General features: G+C 36.7%; 2 protein-coding genes across 2 annotated transcripts; one reads left to right on the forward strand and one right to left on the reverse strand.

Moving 5' to 3' along the window:
* Positions 1–5853: 5853 nt before the first annotated feature.
* LOC109539916 (sialin) lies at positions 5854–12390 on the forward strand. The gene is made up of 8 exons (XM_019907991.2): positions 5854–6232; positions 6286–6460; positions 6525–6758; positions 6811–6985; positions 7045–7302; positions 10219–10495; positions 10550–10670; positions 10880–12390. The coding sequence occupies exons 1-8, from the start codon at positions 6198–6200 to the stop codon at positions 11072–11074; spliced, it is 1470 nt and encodes a 489-aa protein (XP_019763550.1). The 5' UTR covers positions 5854–6197; the 3' UTR covers positions 11075–12390.
* Positions 12391–13168: 778 nt separating this feature from the next.
* Positions 13169–20899, reverse strand: LOC109539914 (importin-4). The gene is made up of 16 exons (XM_019907990.2): positions 20727–20899; positions 20461–20633; positions 20230–20404; positions 17557–17742; positions 17264–17495; positions 16765–17204; positions 16330–16711; positions 16033–16268; positions 15771–15976; positions 15582–15708; positions 15304–15522; positions 14400–14585; positions 14136–14344; positions 13940–14072; positions 13710–13887; positions 13169–13655 (listed from the first exon to the last, which is right to left on the reverse strand). Exons 1-16 carry the CDS (start codon positions 20778–20780, stop codon positions 13528–13530), a joined length of 3264 nt encoding a protein of 1087 aa, XP_019763549.1. The 5' UTR covers positions 20781–20899; the 3' UTR covers positions 13169–13527.
* Between the last annotated feature and the right edge of the window lie 373 nt (positions 20900–21272).

Raw genomic sequence — 21272 nt, forward strand, 5'->3', positions numbered from 1 at the left:
CTCTTATTGACTTTCAATCTGCTCATATTGAGCTCAACGTAAACTCCTGCGTTTTCCTTCATATTTCCAATAGRAAGCAAACATTACTCTCATTAAATCCCTTAAAATGTAATCAAAAGGACATTGGCGAACAATAATTTCATCCCTCTAAGCACAGTTACATCCTTAAAATTTGTAGAAACTTAATAATAGCACAGAAGATAATGGCACGATCTAAATGAAACTTAATGCGTTAATAGAGCTAACTTTCGTTTTTCTCAGCCAAAAAAAAAACGGAGCTTTTGCGAATTTTAATCACAAGCAATGAATGATTAACGTGCATCCCGCATAATRTAAAAGTGTTGAAAAATTAAATTCGAAACAGATTTTTAAAAATTTTGCATAAAAATCGGTAATAGACAGATTCCCATCAACCTTTGGAGCGCGCGGAACCAACATTTTTGAAAATTTGTCCAAAATTAGTACATGGTATGATCGAAATCAAACTTTCAGACTTAATAGAGCTCCTTTTCCTCTCACTAAGTGAGTGAAAGTTATAACTCTCGTGTATCCAACCATCAAAGTGAAAGAATGTACTATTGAAAAGCCTCCTGCATAATTTGAAGTTGCTGCCAAGCGACATGTAAGCAGATTTTTGAAAATTCGCCATACTGTAGCTAAATAATAGATTCTTACGAAACTTTCAACATTACTAGCGAGCATTGTGGTCTTACTAAAGTCACTAAAAGCTCATAGATCTACAGCATTTAGTAGTTGGAAAATCAAATCTTTTTGGTTTAAATTTAAAAAGTATCAAAGCTGGGAAGCGAAATGTTTGGATATTTATTAAACAATAACCAGAAGATGCTTTTCAATGACACTCTGAGCTTTGTAAACGCAGAGTTTCCACTTGCCGAAGGAACCAACAGAAAAAATATTGCCTGGTTTGTGCCTTATGAAAGATTTATTAAAATGAGGCATGTAAATTTTACTGGTGGAAATAAGGCAAGTTTACAGGCAAACATTTGAAAATTTTTCTAAAATGACTCAAGGGCAGGAAGGAAATTAAACTTCCAGACCTACTAGATCATCGTTTTCACTCTTTAGATGAGTGGAAAGCTACGCTCTCGTGCCTTCCACCGTCGAATAATTACTTATTTAATTGCACTCTGCACGAAGTGAAGCTGCTGCAAATTTTTGAAAATTCGTCAAACTGAAGCTAATTAATCGATTATTACGAAACTATCAACGTTAATAGCTATTGTTATCTTGCAAATAACACCAAAATAAAAGATTTTTGGATCTCACAAAATGAGCTATCGATAAACCGCCTGTAAAATGTACCAGAAGCGAATTCCCTCGTACAGATTTTAAATTTTGTCGCGTTAGCAATTGTCGAAATAAATCATGGCAAAATTTTATCATAAGAAAAAAGTTTTACACTTTTTTATGAAAAGGCGATACTAAAATATTAATTTAAAATATTTTCACCTACATAGATATAAAACAGTTTGTTGCGAATAATCCTGTAACTTTAGATTAAGATTATTTTTGAAATGGCCGATTCAAATAGTTCCTTACTTCTACAATTAGTTTTAAGATTAAAAGTAAAAACATGAATAAAAAGTGCTTGCTTCAAACGCCCCGGATACGATATTYAAAAAAAAACGAATAAAAGGACACACTAAATAATTGTATAAAAAGGGAAAATTTCGTTGATTCTTGATAGTTTTTCGCAATTATCTCTAAACCTGCTGCAACAAATGTGCGCTGTAGTTTTTGAAAATTCAGGAAATGTAATCAGGCGCAGATGAAGGAGAGAAGATTCTGGATTGTGGTAGGCAAAGAGTAAATTATTAAAACTCCCAAGCTTGAGTTTTGCAGGAATTTTCGCTGATTTTTGAGAATTTTTCGAAGTTTACTTTAAAAACTAGTGTCTTACTTGGTAGCGCGTGTCGTCAAAAGTTCACTAAATACATTTGGTGAACATACGCTTCATTACAATGAAGCGCAGATAAAGAAAAATAAAATTTGGATTTTCGTTCAAAAAGAGTAAATTGTTGAGAAATTTACTTTAAAACCTGTAGTTTTATTTAGTCGCCATTGTCGTGTAAACAGAGCAGCTAAAGAAACGAAAATTTTGAATTTTTGTACAAAATAGAGTAAAGAGTAAATTATTAAGCACACTTACAGAACAGGAAGTTTAGGATTGTCGTAGAAAAAGAGCAAATTATTAATAGTTACCAGTTTCCGTCATTTTTGCGGCTTTTTGAAACAAATTTTGCTTGCAGTCTTTGCCGAAAATTCAGAAAATGAAATTCAGCACAGGTGAAAAAAAGGAAAATTCGAATTTCCTGCGAAAAAGAGCAAATTAATTACAGTCCCAAGTAAATCTGTGGATTTTTGGAAATGTTTACTTTAAATTCGGGTGTTTTTTTATTGGGAGCCGTAAATTATAAAATGCATTCAAACGATGGCAAATTAAAACAAATTTCGAATTTTCGACAAATACGAGCAAGTTTTAAAGAATCCAAAGTTTCAGTGCTGCATATATTTCGGTGGGATTTTTTTGTAAATTTTTAAAGTTTACTTTAATAACTGCTTACTGTCTTTAATTAAAAAAAGTTTAGAAAATCTAATAAATCGCAAGTAAAGATAGGAAATTTTAGACTTTCGCAAAAAAGTTATTTATTAAAAACGCTAAGTTGCAGTGCTGCAGAAATGTTCGCTGATTTTTCTTACTTCAATAACTGGTGCCTTAACTGGGCGCGGATCGCGACGAAAATTTATAAAAAGTAATTGAGCGCAGCTTAAAAAAAAAGTTGATTTGTGAATTCCAAGCGAAAGAGCAAACTATTAAAACTCCCAAGTTTCAGTCTTTTGCTCAAGTTGCTGCTCGTTTTTGGAATTGTTTTAAAGTTGAATGTAAAAACTGCTGTTTTACTTGAGCGCCAAATTTCCAAAATTTCGTAAACTGTAATCAAGCGTAGAGAAAAGAAAGGAAAAAGTATCCCTTAATTAAGTATTGAAGTGAGGCTTGCGGAAATTGACAAAGCTGAAAAGTGAAACTCCAAGCAGATTTTTGGAAATTTATTAAGCAACAACTGGGGGATAGTTTCTCATGAAACTTTTAGCTTGGATTACGCACCCTTCCCTCTTGCCAAAGACATCAAAAGTTTATCTTTTTGAAAGAATTATTGACATGAATTATGTAAAATTTACTGGTGAAAATAAGGCCAGTTTATAGGTAAACTTTTGAGAAGTTTTCTAAAATGACTCAAGGGTCGAAAGAAAATCAAACTTTCAGACCTGTTAAATCATACTTTTCACTCTATAGGTAACTGGAAAGCTACGCTCCAGTGCATTCCACCTTTGAAGAATTAATTATTTAATTGCACTATGTATAGCGTGAAGCGTGTTGCTGCAAAGAGAAATGTGAAGCAGATTTTTGAAAATTCGTCAAACTGTAGCGAATGATTAGATTCTTGCCAAACTTTCAACGTTAATAGCGAACATTGTTATCTTGCAAATAGCACCAAAATTTAAGATTTGTTGAACGTATATCGATAGATATAGGTCCTGTCTGTAAGTCTGTAAAATGTACTAGAAACCAATTCCCTCATACAGTTTTTAAGTTTTGTTTGAATTTATCAAGGAAGGAGCGTTTGAGATGGAACTTTCAGAGTTGATAGAGTCTACTCTCTGCAAACTAAATAAGTAAAAATCAAATTCAGGTTTAATCTTCATTTCGCTTAATAAAGTAGTTATAAAGTAAGTGAGGCTTCCGCAAAATGCCAAAGCTGAAAAACGCAATTCGAAGCAGATTTTTGGAAATTTATTAAACAATAACCAGAAGCTGGTTTCTTATGAAACTTTTAGCTTTGATAACGCACACTTTCCTCTTGCCAAAGTCACCAAAATAAGAAAAATTTCTTGGCTTTGTTCCTTACGAAATAATTTTTGAAATGCAGCATGTAAATCTTACTGATGAAACTAACTGGTGCTTGTTTACAGATCATCTTTGAAACTTTTACTAAAATGGCTTAGGGGTACGATGAAAATGAAACTTTCAGAGCTATTAGAACGTACTTTCCGCTCTTCAGTCAAATAATTTTTTCCAGTGTACTCTAGATGCTGCACAGCGAAATTTTGAGTAGATTTTTCAAAATTAGTCAAAAATTTGCTAAATAATCGATTCGTAAGAAAATTCTGGTATTGATAACGAGCACTCATATACTTATGAAGTCATCAAAAGCAAAAATATTGAAGATTTTTTGTCAAATGTCTGTAAAATGTATTGAACGCCAGTTTAAAAGAACAGTGTTTAAAATTTATTAAACATTTGCTATTACAGCGGTATAAATGAAGAAAAATTTCTCGAGATTTTTTATGTGCTGATTATTTTCCGCAAAATTCTATTTTCCGTATGACAAAAATTTAATTTTTTTAACCTATTCCGACGACTACAATAAAGAAGAAAATTTTATTATAAACTTAATGAAAAGATTCATGTCTCATTTCGTTAATATTGGGGCAAAAAATAGCAGCGGTATTCTTGAGCTGTTCGATGTTTCATAGAATATTGGGACATTGGAATTTTCACTAGAATAAACACTTTGACAAAGTTGTATGTAAAAATACAACTTTGGACAGCTTTTATCTAAATGTCTTCACTTGTGCATCGCACACAAGGCGATGATTCGATTTTACGCCAAAAAATTAACGGTTTTCTCCGAATGCTTAGAAAAAAGCAAAATTCTGGATATTCTAAGCCCCAACCCTGCTCTCAACATCAGACTCCGTTTCTCTATTGATGTTGATTCCTGATACAAAAATAATATTGAGAAGAAAATTTGTTCCTCCGGCAGCATTGGACAAATCGTTGAGGTAAGGAAGAAACAGAATGGGCCTCAGAACTGCGCATCTTGTCCATCATAGTACACGTTCTGAGTACTAATTTGCTTGCAAAAATACACCTCGAACGGTATGTTGCCCTTTCTGTGAATTTGGTGCAAATATGGCACTCTTCATAGAGCCCTGAGGATGACTTAAATATAGTCGAAACGCCATCCGATGCGAAATAGTGTTTTATTTTGCCAGCATCTATTGCGAAAAACCCACAGACCTAAATAAGCGTCTTTTAATAATTATTAATATTATTAATATTATAATTCGTTCTCTTTGGTATACATAGTCTTTGGGATTTGTTTCTACCTTTTCTGCCTACTATCGCAGAATTATTTTAAATATTTAGGTAGATTGTTAAGAATCTTTATATAGCTAAATAACAATATTTTCTTCTACATTTTTAAGGTGATGATATAGACTGAAGATCATACCGATTTATCAATGCATAAGTTAAAAATATGCTTCAAAGGTTTAATAATGGAATCTGCTATAGTTTGTAAAGTAACTGCAGTTATTTCATCATCACCGCCTGCTTTTTTTTATTGCACAAATGATTCTTGAAAATTGATTTTTTCTTGACTTACTGGTTCAAGTTCTGAAACCACTTCGACCTGTTCACTTTGTTGCAGAAATACACATTATAAATCCATTCTATTGTGTCCTGTTTTTGTACAGCGTTTTTACCTATTTTAGTATTAATTATTTTTCCCGGTTCTTTACGTTATTATTGTGTCAGTTTATGGTTTTGCAATCAAATTTTATCGTAGCATCTTTCATTAGGTACTTTGTTTAATACGTTCAAGTACTTGATTACTGTAATGTTCCAAAACTTTCCTTTCCTCAATAAACAATTCGTCTAATTGAATTGTTGCAATAAACTAATAGAAAGCTGAAATCTAGCGACATTATTCGGGAATAATGACTTTTATTACACTCTTACACGTGCTTTAACTGATGTACGCGTGCATGAATGTCGGTTTTTATTCACCGAATGAATAATGAACAATTTTGGTAAATCGATGCGGAAATATTGACAAATCTGAGGGATAATTAGCGGATGTTTTTCTCTCGTTGCACCGCAGGTACTTTATGAAAAACCGTATTTAATCTGCCAATTAACGCAATCGATTCCATCAAGCTACCAAACCCATTAAAACGATGGCTGTGAACGTTCCGTTAGAATTTTCTACCTTCATTCATTTGCTTATAAACTACTTTTCAATGCCATAAACCTAAGTTTAACAATCTCGTCTGGTATCTTGTGCGATATAAAAAACAGATTAGTTGTATTTGCGAATTGTTTCGTTAACATGTGCGGTTATGAAAGTGATTGTACGGAAACAAGGTATGGAGTTTTATTCATTAAAGGTGGAAAGTCCAGTGTTGAAATTCCCGTAGGGAAGCGCATTCTTCAAGTTGGAAAATATGGGAAAAGCGGCGCTATGTGGTGGCAGCGATGGCTTTTTGCGGCTTCTTCAATGTGTATATTTTGAGAGTAAATCTGAGCATAGCCCTGGTTGCAATGACGCAAAACCGATCAGTTTCCTCTGAAAATGGAACTGTGGTCAATCTTGTAAGTCTCCAACTAGCGCAGTTTTCTTAAAAAGTCATCTTCTGCTAAAATGTATTTCATTCAGGGCCCAGAATTCGATTGGAGCAGCGAACTGCAAGGATACATTTTAAGCTCGTTTTTTTATGGCTACATTTCCACTCAATTCATCGGAGGCATTTTCGCCTCCAGAATAGGAGGGAAGACCTTATTTGGACTTGGCGTGATTGTGACCGCAGTGTTGACCATTATCACCCCCTGGTTAACTGAAGTTAACGTATATCTGCTAATCGCTGTTCGAGTAATTGAAGGAGTTTTTGAGGTAGTAAATGGGGGAACTGTGAGGGTGAAATCCTACTCAAATTGTGTTTTAGGGAGTCACATATCCATGCATCCACACGGTTTGGTCCAAATGGGCCCCGCCATTGGAACGAGCCCGACTGGCAACTTTTGCCTTTTCTGGCTGTTTCGTTGGAACAGTTGTAGCCATGCCCAGTTGCGCCTATTTGGCAGAGTTTCTCGGCTGGCGCAGTGTCTTCTATATTTGCGGTAAGCTTGCGAACATTTGCCCCGATGAGTTTCCCTTCAAATCAAATTTCTTCCTCTAGGAGCCTCGGGGGTGGTTTGGTACATCGGGTGGGTGTTTCTGGTTTCTGGCGCACCAGAAGACGATCCCCGGATTAGTGACGAAGAACTTGCCTACATTCAAGAGTCTATTAACAGCACTTCGATGCAAAGCAACAGCACTCAGGTGCCGTGGAAAGAGATCTTCACTTCGATGCCCGTTTGGGCGATCACAGTGTCGCATTTTGCGGAAAATTGGGGATTTTATACGTTGCTCACACAGTTGCCCAAATATTTGAAAGGTGAGTCCACAGCATGATTTTTCCCAAACGAATCTTTTTTGCATCAAGTACAAGGTTTTATCAGGACAGTCTTTTAACCACGTGTTTTACGTCAGAAAATTACCCTATTTTGTTGAGTAAACGGCAGGCCAACAATCTATCGTTACTGATTTAGCGGGTGTAGAAATTTAGCTAAGAAAACGCAAGATCAGTCACGCATTCTAAGTTTTTGTAAAAAATTGGATATAATTTAACGAGTTTCAGTCGAGGAAAGCGCATGTTCTTCAACGTAGAAAAATTACTTCAGTGGCGTGTCTATCAGTACTGCACAAAATACTGCTCTACTGGAATTTTTTCGGAGAAGAATGAGGAATTCAAGACCCATTCATAAAGTGGAACTCCACTTATGAAAAGTGGCCGTTTTCACCCAAAAAGTAAATTTTAAATAGAACACATTTAGGTACGTTTCAAACATGAAATTCCTTTTTGTTCATATCACAGGAACAATCTGAGCTGGCGCCTTCAATTCTTCACTACTGAATAGTGAATGTAACAGAATATTGGGAGTTTGCACGCAAAAAACTTTTAGTTTATGCGGTTTTGGAAAAATTGGTTTGGTCATATCTCAAAAGCCATTTGAACTACGTTTTTCGTTTTCCCACCACTGGGTAGAGAAGTAAAAATTAGGCCTGGGTAACTCAATTAATTTTTAGGAGTTGGCGCAGTGCTACGCAAATGGTTTGGTGCGCCAACCTAAAGCACCGGCGCAATAATTCAGTTCTGTTGCTGGGAACACGTTGGTGATTTTTTTTACTTGTTTTTATATTTATTTTAACGGCCATTTATAATAATGTTTTTAAAATTTCTTTAAAATTTCGGAATTTTCCAGTTTTACTCAAGTTGCTATTTCTTCTAAATGCTCAATTTTCTAGTTTCACTTCCAGTTCCGCGAAAAATTATGAAATTAAGTTCGATCCTTCGTCGCTTTGTAAAAAGTTTTAAAATCCCTTTCCAGCTTCGAATTTGGAACAAAAATCAAATAATTTTCTATCAAAAAACGAAAAGAATAAGCGAAAGTTTATACCAGATCATATGCAAATCTCGTCACCTCCATGCCTCTGAAGACTGTAGAGTTTGTTAAAAAATGTGATTTTTTAGTTTTGACTGCTTTTTTTGCTTTATTTTCTACTGAAAAACGATCTATTTTGTAGAGTTTCACTTAAAAATACTGACAATCTGGAGGTCATTGACGCGAAAAATTACAAGATAAATTTATAGCTTTGTAAAAATTTTATAAAAACTTTTTTACCGTCGAATTCGGCTCAAAACCGAGAATAAATTCCTCCCGTTTTTTCCCGAAAGCCACTAAGGTTTTCTCCTAAACCCAAAGCAGAACTAAAAGTTTTTAATCGAAAACGCAAAAAAATTATTATTTTCTGATGATTTTCTGCATTTCTGACAATATAATGGGGTCTTTTCAGCCAAAAATTACAAAATTAATTTTGCTAGAAAATTCGCGTCATTTATCGGTTGCAGATCTTTAGAAAACCCATTTCAGCTTAGAGTTTGGCACCAAAATAATGTTATACAGTTTTTTACCGACAGTAGTTAGAATTATCTTGAAAAATCGACAAATGGGCAAAAGTTTACAAAAAATTACTTTTAAAAAATCGCCGTCTTCATCGCTCTGAATATTTTTAAAGTTCCTTTAGATTTTCAGGTCATTCCAGTTTTAACAAAGTTTCTACTAAGCAATTCTTTCTACGCAAAAATAGCATTATTTTTTAGTTTGACTTAAAATACTGACAATCTTTTATTTTATTGGAAGACTCGCTTCCTTAACAGCTTTGCAAAAAATTTTGGAAAATTTTTTGCTGCTTCGAATTATGGACAAAACCCTAATAATTATTTCTGGGCCTTTTTCCCAAAAGTATTTTCCCAACCTGAAAAGCTAAAGTTTATACTCGTTTATTTGGAAAATCCTTGGAAAGGGAGTTTCTTCACTTTCAGGATAAAATTTCTAAACAACACTGTCTCTAAACAGAAAACTCCGTATTTCCTAACGTTTTACTATAAAATACTGGCAAACTGAATCTTTTATACAAAAAAATTAAGAGATTGATTTTACAAGAAAACTCGTCACTTTCTTTGGACTCAGTTCTACTGCTGGGAAAATCTAGATTACTTTTTTAGTTGTTTGAACGAAGTAGTAAAACGTTACTCAGGACAAATGTTAATAACCCTTTTTAGATGTGAAAATTCCAGTCTCGGGTCTCTAAATCTGTAATAAATCACTCATGAACCGATGAGTTATAACTTGTTAACTCAGAGAGCGGGAACAACTCAATAGCGCAACTCAACATAGTGTTACCCAGGCCTATTAAATATACCAATCACAAAGTGAAAGTCGAGTTAAAAAATCGAGGCAGTTTTCACACGAAATGCAAATTTCGGAAATTATAAACTTACATAAAAAAGAATGCGATCGTTTCAAACATGACCTTTCCGCTTTTACCTTATGAACCAATGAAGGCCGCGCTCGGTCATTTTTATATCTCTGGATAGAAAATTTGGCAAATTTTAGCAGTTTTCACCCAAAAAGCCAATTTTCAATATATCTTTCAGTTTTACGCGGTCTTGTCAAAGTTGGTCCATTGCCTTCGTTCAAACATGACGCCACCTTTTTGGTCATACCTTAAGAACCATTCGAGCTACAGCGCTTGATTTTATGCCACTGGATTGGGAATTAAAAACCCCATTCAATGGTAGGAAATAATTGCATATTTTTTGACACAAAACAACCTTAAATATCGCACCCCAAAACAGTTCACTGTAAAACACCGCCTATTAGGCAGAACACGCAAAAATTGGAAAAGAAATCTTCCAGATAAACCCCTTAGAGACTAGAATAGCATACTAACAACTCAACAATTGCAGATGCATATAATTACGATCTCGGCAAATCTGGATTTCTCTCCGCCCTTCCCTACCTGGTAATGTCCATTCTCATCCAGTTTTCCGGCCAGCTGGCCGATTGGCTTCTGGAAAAAAGGCTCCTCACTACCACACAAGTTCGAAAAGTGTTCAACTGTGTAGGGTTTCTGTCGCAGACGGTTTTCATGCTGATTGCTGCCTTTTGGTCCAACCGAATCGCTTCCGTGTTGTGCCTCACTTTGGCCGTCGGTTTGGGCTCTTTGGCCTGGCCAGGATTCAGGTAAAACTCAACAAAAACAGTGCGAGTGTTTGGAAAAATTTGATTTTATTGCAGCGTAAACCACTTGGATTTGGCCCCTCAATATGCGTCGATTCTGATGGGCATCAGTAACACGTTTGCCACAATCCCAGGAATTGTTAGTCCAACCCTTACTGGATATATCGTGTATACACCGGTAAGTGAGTTTTTTGTACAGGACTGTCTAATTTTCTGCTCAAGAGCTGAAACTAAACAAAAATTTGATATAAACACCAGTCGCAAACGTTAAGCCTACGAGAGGCAAGTCGTCGAAAAAATATGCCCAACTTATTGGTCTGCATCCTTAGTTATGTCTAAAATTTTCATTCTCTAATCCATTTCATCCGGTATCTTTGGGGGTTTCAGACCACCGATCAATGGGAAACGGTGTTTTTCATTGCGGCCGGAATTTACTTGTTTGGCGCCGTGTTTTACGGAACTTTTGCGTCTGGAAATTTGCAACCATGGGCCGCTAAAGCGCCTGAAGATGGACGTTTGAACAAAAACGAAGTGGAAATGGTCCAGAAAAAACCGGTATCCAATGGCAGAGCAGACGAGTAAAGAATTTGCGGTGAGTAGTTTGAAATGCTCCCACCAACGCTTCCATGTCCTGAGAGAATGAATGAAGGTGTAAATTTGTCGCTAATTGTTTTGCTATTTAATATTAAGTTCTTGATATTGACCTCAAGATGACTTGAAAGCGCATTTTTTCTGCTCAGCTCTCAGAAACTTGGTTGTTTCCTGCGCCTGAAGTTCTCCAGTTGTTGTGGTTTCCAAAAAACCTGAATATCTTCAAAAATTACAAGTTAAAACATTTTTTTCTCTAAAATAGAGGAGTGACTTCAGGAAGTACTGCGCTTATCAGCCAATGTAAGGACACATTCTTAAAGATCGCTCCCTTGAATGATTTTGCTTTTCACAGCTTGAATCTTTGCAAGCCAACTTCCTTTAAACCGTTTATTCCATACTGTCTGACCTTCTACAAGGATTTTTTCGACCGTTTCATGCACATGTAGGAATTCGCACTTTCACTTTGATTATCAGCTTTTTTGCGGTTGCAAGCGTTATGTTTTGGTAGCGCTGCTAAATCGATTCGTAATTTGCTTCTAACTTTTTACAGATTGACCATTTGGGTTTAAGCGTAATTAGGAAACGAAAGCTCTCGATATGTTGTTGGGTTTATATTGTTTTATTTTAAGTCCTATGGCCACTTAAATTAATAAAATAAGAAATTCTCTTAAAAAAAAGGCTTTCTAAAATATTATCATGGTAGCTCTTTAAAGGTCAGGAACTTCTGATAAATTAAAATTTTGCGAGGTCAAATTCTACATCGATCATCCCTGAAAAATGTTCAGAACATCTTACTGGCTTAGGCTTGGAATTTTTTGAAAAAATTACCACTCTCAACCGATTGATTTTTTAGGTTTTTGCGAAGTTTTTAGACCAGTTTCAAGAGCTTTTGTACTAAAATATTTTTGTTGAGATAGTGCTCGTAAATCGTCTGTTGTTTTCAGCAAAACTATGCTTAGAAAAGATCTAATTGTTTTTTTTAAATATACATTACATAATTGCTGCTCCGAACCACACACGCTCTGAGCATCCACGCGCACGCCGCGCTATTACCGTTTATGGAACATCGCCCGAATACACACGACGTGAGCAGACACGAATATGTTGAGCATTTCAATCGCCTACATCTGTCAACTGTATCTTTCTGTAAACTTTGTCATTTTATTCTTGAAAAAAGTCAAATTTTGACACACCAGCGAGAAACTTGTAAAAATTAAATTGAAAAGTTCCGCAAAAATATTTCCAATAACTATTCAAAATGCCCTTATTACGTTTAGTCGGCAGGAAACCAGTGGAAATTCTTAGCTTGTGGTAAGACAAACATTTGATTAATATTTCCTTGCCATGCAGTTATGTAACATGTATTGGTCCCAACTTGGCTAATTTGGATTCTCCAAAAGCCCTGATCCTGTCTCCTTATTAAGTGATACTCTCCCTGATTTGCAGCTTGTAAAACGGATCTTCTGCAATAATTCTTACCATTAAAAGTTAATTAGTCAGGATATTCTGGAATCATACGGGGCTATTTGGATATTAAGCCCTTGTTCTTAATACCAAAACCTAGCGTTTGAGCGTATATTTGCATGATCTACGTAGCAAACAAATCATAATGATTGATATTGGAGCATTAATACAACGCAGCTGTGCAAAACCATCGCAAAAACTACATTTTTTATAACTAATAAGTTGCAGAATATTCAATTCCTTATCTGTAATTTGTTCTTTTCCTTACCTTAATGCTTATTCCTACCGCATTTTATGTAATTCGTACATATCAAATTAGGTGAAATGATACTTTTGTTGGCAGGGCGGGTAGCGCAACGGTTTATGGAACTTCGGCTGCTGCCCTTTTAGTTTATCTTACCGACTGGAAAGTCGTTGCAGAATATTTGCCATATTACAATGGAAAATTCGCCTCCAAAGAATGATAAACTTTCCTGACACTTTTGGATTAGGCAAATGTAGTTTCTAAGTGTGATAATAAAATGTCGTTACCTGCCCCCTTATTTCAAGAATAACCCTTATTCTCCCGCCTAGTTCTAACCTTTTTTCAACTACAACTGATCCCCAAGAAAAACTTGAAACTCAAAACATAGAAAAGGCTTTATTTTCATCTTCGATATAAGCTACATTAACTACTTAACATTAGATTAACTGGTTTTACATGAAAACAATAGATAGAACATCGAATTTACCAATATTCAATACAATGAAACTTTCGAATTATTAAGCAAATACTAGATAGATCCAAAAGAAAATAATTTAATTTTCAGTGATCATTCCCAGAAGTTCCACATACAACAAACATTGTCAATAGCAAAACGAACTTAGCACCTAAGTCTTGAACAATAAGGAAGCATGGGTAGATCAGTTATTCGTAACTCTTGGCGATAGTTTTTTGAAATATAGTTTTAATAAATAAATTTAAATATGCATAATATCACTTAAGAGGTCAGCAACTTCTGTATAGACTCAGTTGCTTCATTGCCGAAAGAATTTACGACTTGGGCAAATTCTTGTGGGAAATCTCTAGTCAGAGTTTTGATAAACTCAATCAAAATTAGCTTTGTATCTGAAATCGCAATAAAACAATCCCCACAAAGTTACAAATAGAACGAGGACTTACCATCATTTGGAGTTTGGTTCCTGTAATACACATGAACGGCCGCCTTCATGACATCAGCTAAATGTTTCTTTATCACGGGATTGCCTTGCTGATACAGCGAGACAAAGCAATTGAACACAGCCTCATTTTCTTGGAAATCATCGCGGAGCGGTAGTTTTTGCAAAAAAGCTGAAAATACCTGCAAATTTACAAAATAAATTATCAATATCGAGAAGCTCTAAATCATGAACCTCCTCTAGAGGAATTCCTTCGGGATTGGCTATAATCACTTTAGCCAGGGCCCCGCAAATGTTGTCCAGAGTCCCTGCGTGCCCTTCTTTGCCCACAGCATGAGATAAAGCATTGAGTATTTCATTGTAGTATCTACGAATGACAAAATGTGAGTCTTCCCAACCAAAACACACATTTGATTCGCGAAAAACATACCCAAAAACCGTATGTTTGCCATACAAAACCATTTCCCCCAAACCGAAAATGGCATTGTTTCTCACTTCGTCTGCCCCGTCCTTGGCTCCGGTAAGCCACATTTTCAGTAAATCTGGCACGAATCTTTCAACATAGACATCGAGAGCTTTCATGCATTCGGCCAAAGTGCCATATGCGAATGATCGTTGACTCACGCTGTTCTGTTTAACCTAAACAATTTCTTACATATACCAGTGTTACCCAGCTAGAAAATGGGCTTTTTACCGTGCGGCCGGATAGAAGTTTTAAAACATTGGGGAAATAGTGGGCGAAATCATCGGGTGAGATGGCCGCCGCATACTTAGGAATAACGTCCCCAGCTGACTCGAGCAGCAATTCATCTTGTTCAGCTTCAGTTTCGTCTTCGTTCGCATCAGTTTGAGTGCCCACATCTGTATCTTGGCACACAGTCTAAAATATTCCCGAAAATTGTTCTTTATTTGATCTTCAGCAGGAGTTTTTTGTGCATTACTGTTGCTGCCTAGATCGCTTGAAACTGTTTTTGGGGGGGTTTAGAAAAAATAATTGCACCTAATCTTAAGATTAACGAGCGCGTTTTAAGTATTTAACGTTCTAGCTTTGCAACATCACGTTGAGGTGAATTTCGAACGACTACGATGATAATTTTGTCACAATTCCTTAGAGCTTGGAAGACTTCAATTTTGCTCGATTTTTTCCATAACCGCTTTTAACAATTGAATTTAAATTTAATTTATACTTCCTTTGATTAACAAAGCACTAACTGGCCGCGTCTTTTTCTTTGCAAGACTTTCGTTTCCTTAGGTTTTCTCTGCGTTTCTTCATTGAATTTTCGTCTGCAATCAATTTAGATTCCAGCAAGACGCATTTTCCTACTAGTTCATCATACAATGCACGAACGATATTTAATTGAGAACCTATTGAAACCACTGTGAATGAGATTTCAGGTTTACCGCTGTTGAACAACGAAGTTTTGGTTTTCGATTTTTAGACACGACAATTCGACCTTTTTGCTTAATATATTTTGCAGAAGTCAAGCAAAATATCCTGTTGAACTTAGGAGCGTTAAAGTGAAAATTTCAAATCCGCAATGAACATGAACTAATAGCTGCAAATCACTACAATAAAGCATTTCTTCCGTGATTTTTACCTTCATAGTTAAAACCTCGACCACACAATTCATTATGGCTTCCCGATGTCCATCTCCGACAAAGATTTCACCCTTAATTTCATGTAGAAGCTTGGTAAATGCATCTAGACAATCCATAACCACTGAACGTTCTTCATCGCTTCTGATCAGTTCTGCGCATTTGGGCACGAAAAACTGCAGCGCTTTGTAGAGGGTTTGTTTGGATTCCGGGGTGTTCACCTGGAGGACAGCGAAAATTCTTTGAATGGTCCGGAAACAGTTCAGACTGCCAATTTTACCTTATGCAAGGAAATGCAGAATTGTTGCAATGCCTCTACTGAGGCTCGTCTAATATCGTCTTGAGGGTAGTTCACTAGTTTGAAAATTTCTTCGAAGCTCGATTCGATGTAGGGCAGGAAAGCTATGCTGTAAAAACAAAGTTGAAACGTTAATAACAGAAGTAAAGGAGCGATTGGAGAAAATCCTACCCAGTATTCAAGCAAATTTCCCGCAGTGCCAAACACGCCTGTTCTTTTTCTTCATTATACGAATTCTCCACTGAGTATCGATATTGATTGGAATCGTCACTGGCCGACGAGCTGTTATCTATATCTTCTTCAATGTTCTCTTCATCCTCATCAGATAGCTCCCCGTACACATCGATTTCATCTTTTTCTTCCTCGTCATAGTGGGTCTTTAGAGAAAACCGTTCAGTCATCCCATCTGTGCGTTGAATAACAACTCACTTACCACAATGCCTTCACTACTCTGTATACTTTCAATCATCTCATGGACAATTTTGGGCAAAACCGGCGCTATTTCTTCCTTCATAACAATAGCGAGGGCTGCAAAGAGCGCATAGATGCTCTTCTTCACATCCGGATCTTCAGTGCCGTCCAAAATCCTCAAACCCAACTGCAGCGATTCACCAGCCAAGGGTTTGAAGTTTTCTGTGCCAACGTTCTGAGCGACTACCGCCAAAGTTTCTACAAAAATAAAAAACTTTGCCATTAATCTCGTGTGGTTTTCGTTTGCATTCCTTCGAACCTATAGCATAGCACTGAATTGAATGGAACGGTGAATTGGGATCCGAATTGATGTAGATATTGAGCACTTGAATAATCTTCTGAAAATATGGCAGAATTGCTTCCTTAACGGCTGTGGCGGCCGCTCCCAGTGCGCTCAAAGCTACCCTCTTTAGCTGAGTGGAGAAACATTCTGGATCCAAAGAAAGAAACAGTCTCTCCATGAGAGTGGGTAGGTAGGGGATTAGACCCTCTTCGAGATTTTCACAGAACGTTTCTAGAGCATAAAACAGTCGATCCAAACTAGGTGGATCCGCTCTTTCCACTTCCATTTGCTTCAGAACTTGATTGAGGCATTCAAACAGTACGGGAAGAAGCTCGCCTGCATACTGACTAATTTCCGGCTGAAAAATTGCGATGTTAACAGGGAACTTTTCCAATCAGCTAAGGCTCAAACCTGTAAATTTTCTGCAAATTGCCCCAATGCAAAAAAGGCGGCATTCCTTACAACGGCATTGGGATCATGTATGGCGTTGCCAACACATTTCAAAAATTCATTCAAGTATTTAGTTCGTATATGCTCAGAACAGCCCTCAGCTAGAACTGCCAAAGCAAGATAAGCGGCTTTTTGTGCATATACATCTCCGCCCTTCAAAGCTGGTTCGACTTTAGTGAGTAAATAAGGCACGACTTTTTCAGCAGGGATGTTCAAAGCTATTAAATCTAGAGTTTGGGTGGACACAGTGATCGAAGTGAACTGATCGGGATCGCCTAGGAAATACTCTTCGTTTCCCTCGTCGTCAGGCTTTTGGGCCATCAGTCTCAACAGAACATCGATAATCGGCTCTACCAGCTTATTCTTCTGAACCACTTTGCCCTTAGCCCTGATCAGCCAACCTTCAAGTAATGTTTCACGTGAAAATGATGTCTATCTCGAATATTTCCTCTTTACTCACCTACAACACTGATCGCTTTAATCTGCACCGATGTTGAAATCTCCGCGTTGCTGCCAATATGCAAACACATCTCTATAATTAATTTTATATGAGGCGTCACAACTGCTATGGCATATTCAATGAGTTCTTCCAATATTTCAAACAGATCGCAAGCCTTCTTTTCATCTTCACTGGCAAAGGTGTTGATTATTTCCAAAACTCTTGGTAACAGTTGATAGTAGAGATTGGTCATCTTTAATTAGAGGAGTTAGTTAGGGGGTTAATTGGGCTGATTTTGTTTTTCGCCGGTTTACCTGCTGATGTCCTCCAATGATCGGTGCCAAATTCTTCATAGTTACCACAGTGTAGTAAGCCAAATGGTTGTTGGGTTGAGTCAAACCATTGAAAATATTGGTGAATAACACTGCAAATGATTCAGCGTGGACTATGTAGGAACTGTGCGATATTTCGGTCATTACCGATAATGTATACATTCCCATCTGAAATAGGAGTTTTAGGTCTATATATCTAATAAATTGTACAAAATTAAAACAGTTAAGTAGGAAGTTTATATGAATTTAAAAAAGTGTTGATGGGATTTTCAAGTCTACAAAGTCACTAAACAAAAGCAGGTCAGAGGATTATTTCCTGCAGAGAATGCGAATGAGGATATGTGAAAATAGTCCGTATTTTTTTGCTTTTCCGACTGTACATTTGAAACTATTGGAGATAGACTAATGCACACGTAGAACGTTTGTACACATTTGACCAACAGTTATAGCTACTTTATAAGCGTTTCTTTTGCCCCTAGCTTCTACGCCACTGGGGAAATTGGCCATATGAAAACACGCCTTGGAAAGTCATTGTTTTCTACACAAAAAATTGTCTGAGTCAAAAGTTTGGAACCATTTGAGATCGACGCGAACGTTTGCACACATTTTACCAATAGTTATAGCTACTTCTGATTTATTTTCCCGACTACGTGGACTTGTTATGATATTCCTATCTTTCCTGGGTTTCAGTCAAAGTGTGAAGTAAAAATTTTTAAACATCATTTATTTCATTACGTTTTGGCGAGACAACAGTCCCAGCATCAGATTTAAAATTTTACACAAACTCATGATTGGTAAAAATTAACGTCCTTTCAGGTATTTGCCTTCTTGAAAAGCTTGAGTTTGTCTTATATGTTATAGCTACTTTATGAGCGTTTAGTCACTTTTTTCCGGAGTCAGCGGCGTATATTTTGGTGTTTAGATGGGATTATTTTACCCCTAGCTTCTAGGCCACTGGGGAAAATCGCAATATGAAAACATGCCTTGGAAGGTCATTGTTTTCGACACAAAAAATTGTCTGAGTTAAAAGTTCTAGTCTTAGAGCAAAATGGCATTTTATGATTAAAAAGACGATTCGTTTATACAAGCGAATATGCGCCAGTATTTTTTTTTGCTTTTTCGACTAGTTCTGGAACCATTTGAGATCGACCCGAACGTTTGCACACATTTTACCAATAGTTATAGCTACTTTATGCGCGTTTAGACACTTTTTCCCGGCGTCGGCGTCGTAGATTTTGGGGTTTAGCAGATTACTTTGCCCCTAACTTATATGCGACTGGGAAAAATGGCGATTCAAAAGCACGCCTTAAAAGGTTGTTTTTTACAGGGAAAATTGTATTTTAGGCAGAAGCTCTGTTGGTCGTTTTAGACAAAAATTGACCTTTATGATATGACATGACTACATAACAAAAGGGCCAAATTTGTCAGTACTAACTACTCTTTTGAATGAGCTCAAAAAAATTAAGGAAACAAAGGCGAATGTAGTTTTTCAACCATTTACCATGTACATGCACGAATCAAAAGGGGTTAAGATTGAATTCAATCAAACCAAGGCAGTGTTATCTCTGTTGGAGGAGTTTATGCTACTCGAAGGACCAAAGTGTCTGCGAACGAAGTAGTGTATGGCGAATTAAGTTGGGAGCAGCTGCAGGAATAACTCAGACTTGGAATAACTAACACTATTTGAGATCGTTTAATAAATACTGATGTATTAGGCTGGGGAGGATGAACGAACACTTATAGAGTTGTAGAGCCCGAGAGTGAACTTTGGTAAAGTTGAGTGAAACAAGCTCCAGAGAGTATTTGATGCGACTGACTTTCGCACCTCACATATTGCGACTCTTGTCGATCAGTTCAGGGTGAGATCAGGGCTCTTTCTAGGGTCTAAATTCTTGAATTGGGTGAAAAGGGTAGTAACGCCTGGCTGTTTCATTAGTATATGCTCCTTTCCTTAAAACTCAGCGTGAGCTCACCTAACACCGCCCTTGATTATTCTGTGAATCACCACTATCTAAAGGAAACTCATGCCTACTATGTAATTTGCTGTTATTGGGTACCTGTGAAGTCGCATGTACAAAAGCGCAATTGTTATCACCCGCAAGGGAGCACCATACCCGAAATCATTCATCAAGCAGTTTGAAGATTACAATCCCAACGACTCTCTACTAAATGTTTAAATTTTATGTGAATAATCTCACTTATATCAAAATAACTGCAAAAAATTATGTTTAGATCCGGACGGTACAAGCATTCACAGCTCAACCGATAAATTAATTGAATTTCACGTGTGGAAACATTAGTCATCCACTAAGCAGAGTGCAGTCCTAAACGTTGAGTCACATCCTTATTTTTTATTGCTCTAATTAGATACAAGTTTAAAAGCAGTCGCAAATGGTGAACGATGGGGCTTAAAAGCCGTTTTTGTAACAGATGATTAAATGAATGCTAGAACTCAGTAAAATACAGATGAATATGAAAGTGTTTAAAATTATTTAATTTCCATCCCTCTAGTAAGATTATTAGTTTGTCCACCTTCACATTATCTTTGCATTTTTTCAGGATTCTGAACACAATTTCATTTATATTGCTGTTATTTCTCATTTCTCGCGAAATAAGTCATATTAGATTCATTTTTCGCCAGAGCATAATACTTACCTCTTTATCCACGGTGACATCGCTGCTGCACAACGTGTGAATGAATTGGAAGACCTCAGGCCACGTATTGTCTGGAAATTCGTGTTTTCCAATGATTCCTATTAGTTGGGCGATGGAGTTCTTGACAAGTTTCTCCGGTTCTTTGATCAGTGCTTGAAGCATACCCTGTTTGATCCTGCAACAACAATCGGCGTTAAATCAGTGACTTCGCCATATGGATGAGATTCTTACCGATTTCTAACATCTACAGCCACTTTGTTCCATTGCCTGCGTTTAACAAATTTTCTCCTCAGCAATACAGACGCGGATTGTCTGATTTGGGGATTTGAGCATCCGGCCACCACATCGCACAGAGACAAAATTGCGTCCGGTTTTTTCAGATACTCCTTTAGCTCTTTTGTGCCCTAAACGTGCAACATATTAAGATATAAATCCGGCTCGCACGTGGAAAGCTAGGTTATAAAAAGGGCAATTTGTTAAGCCCTCGGCAACTTTACCTCATGAACGATGTTGCTGTTTGGCACCAATAACTTGGCAAGTATTTGCTCCATTCCAAGTGTTAAAATTCTGTCCAGCAAGGAATATGTTCGATTTTAACTAACACAAACACAGAACTCACTGCTGTCTTCCTACTTCTAACCACAGAACATCGTCTTGGGGGGATGTTCTGTGCTTCTAACCAACGTTTATAGCCATAAGATAAAGAAGGGCAAGTAGTGTGGCAGGCGCATAGACAGGAAAGAGAAAGCGCTACAGTGTTCTCTCTATCAGAGAAGAGGACAGACAGAGTAAACTTCAGTCTGGAAAGCATGCTCAAGTTGCTTCTTCCTTTCCATATACTATTAAMAGGCAACATTTTTARACTTTTCAAATAATTGGTACTTTATTATAAAAAYATTATTTATAAAATTGGKATTTTTTCCTAATGAWAATACACAAATTAGAAGTGAAAAAAATTACTTGCTTTTGTATAATGAACTTACGAACATGATGAACTAGTTACAGAAATTTCCCAAAGTAACTCTGAATGCCTTCAAATGTCT

The sequence above is a fragment of the Dendroctonus ponderosae genome, unplaced genomic scaffold, assembly GCF_020466585.1.
Source record: "Dendroctonus ponderosae isolate FM_Combo_2020 unplaced genomic scaffold, Dpon_F_20191213v2 Dpon_F_20191213_9, whole genome shotgun sequence".
In the NCBI taxonomy this organism is placed as follows: Eukaryota; Metazoa; Arthropoda; class Insecta; order Coleoptera; family Curculionidae; genus Dendroctonus; species Dendroctonus ponderosae.